The sequence below is a fragment of the Cariama cristata genome, unplaced genomic scaffold (genome assembly GCF_000690535.1).
Source record: "Cariama cristata isolate BGI_N322 unplaced genomic scaffold, ASM69053v1 scaffold4691, whole genome shotgun sequence".
NCBI lineage: Eukaryota > Metazoa > Chordata > Aves > Cariamiformes > Cariamidae > Cariama > Cariama cristata.
The window spans coordinates 1-6138 of record NW_009598543.1 but is presented as its reverse complement, the minus strand read 5'-3'; the positions used below and the strand labels follow the sequence as shown (position 1 = coordinate 6138).

General features: G+C 38.7%; 1 protein-coding gene across 1 annotated transcript; it reads right to left on the bottom strand.

The window, feature by feature from the left end:
• Positions 1-1160: 1160 nt before the first annotated feature.
• Positions 1161-5746, bottom strand: LOC104155419 (lactosylceramide alpha-2,3-sialyltransferase-like). Its single transcript, XM_009709330.1, has 3 exons — positions 5556-5746; positions 2732-2890; positions 1161-1486 (listed from the first exon to the last, which is right to left on the bottom strand). Exons 1-3 carry the CDS (start codon positions 5679-5681, stop codon positions 1223-1225), a joined length of 549 nt encoding a protein of 182 aa, XP_009707632.1. The 5' UTR covers positions 5682-5746; the 3' UTR covers positions 1161-1222.
• Positions 5747-6138: the final 392 nt, after the last annotated feature.

Sequence of the window (6138 nt, the reverse complement as noted above, 5' to 3'; positions counted from 1 at the left end):
TAAAAATAAAAAAAAAAGTAACCTCTTTTCAGCAGTTATCTAGCTTGCTACTAGATCACACTACTTTCTCAAAGTGATTTTCTTCTTAACTAACACACACTCACCCAATTGCTGACTTAAAAGCTGATCCGGGAAAACCAACAACTCTACCTCTCCCTTCAATTAAATAGTCGGCACTAGAGTTCATAGGGGTTATCATCATTCTAAACTATGAAGGTTAAGGTATCTGTAGTTAATTACTTAAGGATCATAAAGTAAACCAATGGAAATTTTAACCTAGTCATAGATTCTATTATTGCTAAATGGAAGATTCATACAAACCAGTGTTTTATAGAACCAGCAATTCTCAAGTCACTCAAAAAAAAAAAGAAAACAAACCCCAAAAGGGCAGATTTTGTATTAATGCCACTTCTTTAATTCGGGTAGCTGAACTGCAAATCAACTAGTTAGAAATATTTACCTGGGTCTTAAGGAATGGAAATGACAAACGATCTGGTTTGGGTGAAAGTCTCCTACTGGCTAAATCCTCTTAGAGTGTGCCCTGGGCCCAAACATGCCTCATGATAAAGCAGGATTCTAACCCAGTACATTAATGCATCAATGATTTTAGTATCAATCATGAATGCCAAAGTACTTACTATTCACTTGTTGCCACAACAGTTCCTTTTCCTTCACTCCTACATTCCTCCATCACTCCCAAAAAAATATCAGCACAAAAACCAGAAAGAATATAAATATTTGAGGGGGAAACACAACACGCAAGTTGCAAGAAATGCGAGACTTGAGAAGCATATGCCTTTCTTTTCATGGCATGCATGAAAAGGAGTCATACACCAAGAACTGGATTGACAAAGACAGTAGTTCAGTGGAAAATAACTCTTGTATGCTGTTAGACAACTCAGGCTAGTGTTGTGCGTACCATATACATCCGAAAACAAAAACTCTGCTTTTCTTCAGAATACTTAAAACATTAAATATTTTAAATGCATCTCTTTCAACTCCAAGTTGTATTTACACAGTTATTCACAAAAATGTGCAAAGTAAAGTCTGACATCAAAATAAATTTAAAAGTCCAACAAATTGAACTTGACATTTAAAAAGGCAGCAGAGATTCCAAGTCCATTTTATACACACTTTAAAGAACTACTTAAGACAGTGAAAAGGTTGTTCCAGCTCAATCCCTGGGCATTTAACAAATCCAAACCATGCCGCACTTCAATCACTAGCTGTCTTTGACGCAGAATTCACAAAGTATCCCACCAGTGAGGTCTTTGACAATTTTTTCTTTGATCAGTTTCTGCAGGAATTTTGTTTCGCTTGTCACATTGTGCATAGTTTGTCCGTTCATGGCAGCCATGCAGAGGTTGTTGTAATAGTGCAAAGGTGTGCTGGGTTGATCGAGGTCATATCCAAATCCTGCTAAGCTCACTTCATCACATAAATGTGTGGCCAGAACAACTGCTGTGACCCCAATTGTTGGTACATTCTAAAAAAGGGGGAAAAATGAAGCCTGCTGAATTCAAAGATTCTCCTTTGTCAGTTTTTATAAACACTTTACAAAATTTAATGGCTTTGTCCATTTCCTCTCTTTACTTAAAACTGAAATCAATTACAACTAAAACTAAAAATCAATTAAATGATCAAGTAAAACTAAAAACTTCAGGGCCAAATACTAATGCAACTTGAGTATTTGCCTTTAACAAGACTTTTGGCTGTCAACACTAAAATTTTGTGTGAAGGCAAGATGCCCTATTACTATGTAGTCAAACTGCAAGTGAACCCTCGCTCCAAACACCCAAACAACTCCTGACATGCAGTTAAACTTGAAATTTCTTGATGTATGCTTACTTCAGCCTTGAACAACAGGCTAGCAGTATTCTTCAGAATATGACTTTTCACTGAACAACCTGTGAAGAAGGCAAGTATACTATGATACAACTAAAAGATACATAGCTTGGTATGTTATGTTATTTTAATAAATAGATGTGAGAAGTTCTTTCAAACATTTGTGCAATAATGCTAGCATTAAATGCTTTCACACAAGGTAAAAAGACAATAGTTATTCGGTATTTGTCATAGTTCAAGAGAACTGGTGACATCCAATTTCTCAAATAGTTAAAGTAACAAAAATGCAGCGTGCAATTGAACTGGGCAATTCATCACTCTGTACTATTGCTGGAGTGAAGGACATAGAGGGAGGAAATACCCATCAGTTGCTATTGAGCACACTGCCATACATAGCAATTCCAACAGCTGGAAGGTTGCTTTACACTGGCCTGGTTTCCATACTCTCTCTGCTTTCCTTGCAGCTGGAAACACATCTGTCTATAGCTGATTGCTGGTTTGACTTAACAGGGCTGCTCTTAACACGCTTAACATACATCAAATGTGTGTTTTGAGTATTTAACATCAGTCACAATGATGTGCGAGTGAACACACTGTACTGGAATGAATTTATGTCTCACTGCATCTGAATGCTTTGTAAAACAGGCCATCTCATGTCAGCATGCACAGGCATATCACCTCCTCTGACAAGGTGAGCTGAAATCCTACTTTGATTTTACACAAGAAAATACAAGTCTTTTGAGAGTGCATTAATTTCCCTATTATTTGAGACCAGCTCTGAAACTGCACAGAGAAACTATACTGAAGGAGGAACCCAAAATTTTCTTCAGTTTCTTCTTTTACTTTGTATTTTATAGTCTCCTTCTCCTAAAAGGAAACTTCTTACCTTATCCCAACCCCAGAATTTTGATCGAGGTTCAGGGAACTGTAAAATGTCCAAAGCTGTCTCTTTGATGATGACTGGATTCAGAATCCGAAACTGCTTTGATGTAAAAGGAATTTTCTCAGCAACCTCCTTCCAAAAGAAGAGTCGCACCCACAGAGGCTAAGAGAAAAAAAAAAAAATAGTTCAGCAAAGGGAAACTCCGAGACTGCAAAGTGTATGACAGATACAGTACAAAAGTTACAGAATTCACCAGTGATTCCGAGAAACTCAGGAAACAGTTTATAGCTAAGGTGGTTCAGGAATACCAGCGTACAGCTCAAGCGACTGGCCCAAGAGAGGAAAAACCTTCAAAGTATTTGGAATTGCAGAGAGGACAGCAGAGGGGGAAAGTTGTTTATTCTCAGAATTTGACTGCACTTTGTGTTTAGTCAGTCAACATACCCACCAGCACCTCCAGGTTTTTTGGACCTTCCCCAGCACAACTCAGCAGGCAGCAGTATTTATAGAAATGGGAAAGGGAACCAGAGTTTTCCATGAACATTAACCAGGAATTCTAAAGCAAGCACTGGATTTAAAACAATTTTGCTCAGGCTTTGAAGTGAACAGCTGTTGTTTGACAGCATCCACCTAGTGATAAAAGTAACACTTCAGAGGAAGATTTAAACAAGACCCAGCAAGCTCTATTTTGATCTCATGCCACTTGCAGTCAATTAGATGCATGCTAATAGAAAAAAACAATACTAAATCAGGCTCATTTTACACATCTTTCCATATAATGCGTAACACTTAGCAAATGATAAAACTGATATAGCTGCAACATAGACCTACATTTTTTTAAACAGGTTTTATGGTACAACTCTACAGCAGCTTAAACTGATCACACCTAGGCTGCTATGGTCCCGTCTTCCCATCCATGCTCTGAATCAGTTTACTGAAGTACCAATGTCTGCACAGAGAGCTGATCCAACTGAAAGCCTAGTATTTGAAAGGAGAAGTATGTTCTCAGTTCACACTATCACAGAGTGGTTAAGGTTGGCAGGGACCTCTGGATGTCAAGTTGTCCAACCCCCCTGCTCAAGCAGGGCCAACTACAGCCGGTTGCCCAGGACCGTGTCCAGACAGCTTTTGAGTATCTCCAAGGATGGAGAGTCCACAGTCTCCCTGGGAAACCTGTGCCAGTGCTCGGTAACCCTCACATTAAAAAAGTGTTTCCTGATGTTCAGAGGGACCCTCCTGTGGTTTAGTTCGTGTCCGTTGCCTCTGGTCCTGGCACCATGCACCGCCAAAAAGAGGTTGGCTCCATCCTCTTTGGAGTCTCCCCTCAGGTATTTATGCACATTAATAAGATTTCCCCCTGAGCCTTCTCTTCTCTAGGCTAAAACAGTCCCATCTCTCTCAGCCTTTTCTCATAGGAGAGATGCTCCAGTCCCTTAAGCATCTTCATGGCCCTTCAGTGGACTCTCTCCAGTATGCCCATTCCCACATAAATTCCCAAAACTGGCTCTCTGCATCAGCAACAACACCAGAGCAAGGAAGAAGGAGGGAACGAGCAGATCTGCTCCTAAGCCATGCAAAACAAGAAAAGGTACTCTTTTCATAAAGCACATACTTCAGTCTTGTAACTCACTAACAGAGGGTGTTGCAGATACCAAGAAGCAATCACTCTTTCAACCCCCCCCCCGAAACAAATTTTAATACAGAAAGCCATCCTTGTACTAGTCATTCTTCAAAACCAAACCTTAAAACATGAAATAGCCAGATGGCTTGTAAAACAATTAAGTTAGGGATTCAACTCAAGTTAGAAAGCTGCTGGTCATCAAAATTACCACACTGCTGCAGGGAAGGTCATAGACCAACATTGTCTTGTCCCTGGTAAAAAAAAATCAGGGAGCAGAAGATCTTAAGTTTGCGCAAATTCATGTATTCAGGAAAATCTCTCTTCTACAAAATATACTCAGATTATTCAAAACAAGGAAATATTGCTGTACACATTCTCTGGACTAAAGTAGTAGTGGACAGTCATGGTAAATATTAAACAGACCTTCCGTACGCTCTCATGTTGTAAAAAAAAATCACAGAATTAAGAAGGCAACTTGGCCTACCTAAACTAGTATGTATCAAACTTAAAAAACTTGACAGATTTTGTTCTAAATCCCTCAATAATTTAGAGCATTTGTTTTCAATCTGTGGTCAGAGAAACCTAGCTGCTGGTTTTCAACTTGCAGAAATTATCTGCTTGCAAATTGAAAGAGGTGAAAACCACCAATTTAAAGTGAGTTCAGAAACATGGAACCCTTCCATCAGTTCCTTAGGAATCTCTGCGCTTCTTTAAATACTCAGTGAGAAATAAACCATCTCTTAATTTTGGAACTACAGACAAACGTGAACTAAAAACTGCGATGCTTCAATTACACATTAAATGCATGTACGCCTATTGTAGCAGCACAGACTTTAGATGTTAAAAAAAAAAATGGACTGGCATCCAAAAATTTCCTTTCTATTTCAGGCTCTGCAGACTTGAACAAGTCACTTGAACCCAATGTGAAATTAATTCCACTTTAGTAAACATTCAATATGTCATGCAGCTTGGTGCAGACCACCAATATCTGCAGAAAAAAAAAAGTGTTACTGTCAGCATGGGGCTTCAACATGAATGCTGGTACCAACTGTAACTAGGAGACAGAGCTAAAAAAACGCCACGAAGTTACATAAAAGATCCTCAGTATAATAAAAGAGGAAGTAACAGATCAGTCAGCTTCTTAAGCATTAGAGAAGAAAAAACCAAACAAAAATCACAGGTACATAATACTGCCACATTACATACCAAGGTTTCATTTTTTAAAATTGCTTGAAGCCAATTGAAATCAACACTTTTAAACAAAACAGCCACAAACAAGCTAGCAGGAGGATATTCGTGTTCAGAAAGGGGGGCTCCTTCTGGGTAAGTCATCCGTATAGTAGTTTTGTTACCAACGTGATCTGTGTATCCTTGAACTGGTGCATCATTTAACCTAACAAAAAAAAAAACAACACACACACAACAAAACAAACCACAATGGAGAGAAACTGTATTTAACAAGCACAGTATACAATCTCTTTAAACCATCAGACACTAAGCAACAAACTTGTATTTGGCCCACGGATTTTTAACAGAGCGGAGTACAGTGTTTTCTCAGTATCTCATGTTCCTCGCCTCACACACTCATCCATCCATTATCTTTGAGAGGAAGCCAATTCTATTTCTAGATTAACTGGCACAAGTGCAAAACGTCAAAAAGAAAAGCTTCGATAGAAGAGGAACTTAAAACAGCACTGCAGAATTTCATTGCCTTGTGCCAACTCAGAGAGGCTTAAAAGAGGAAGGGAAAGAAAACACATGGGAAGTTGTCTGTATTATCTTTATATAT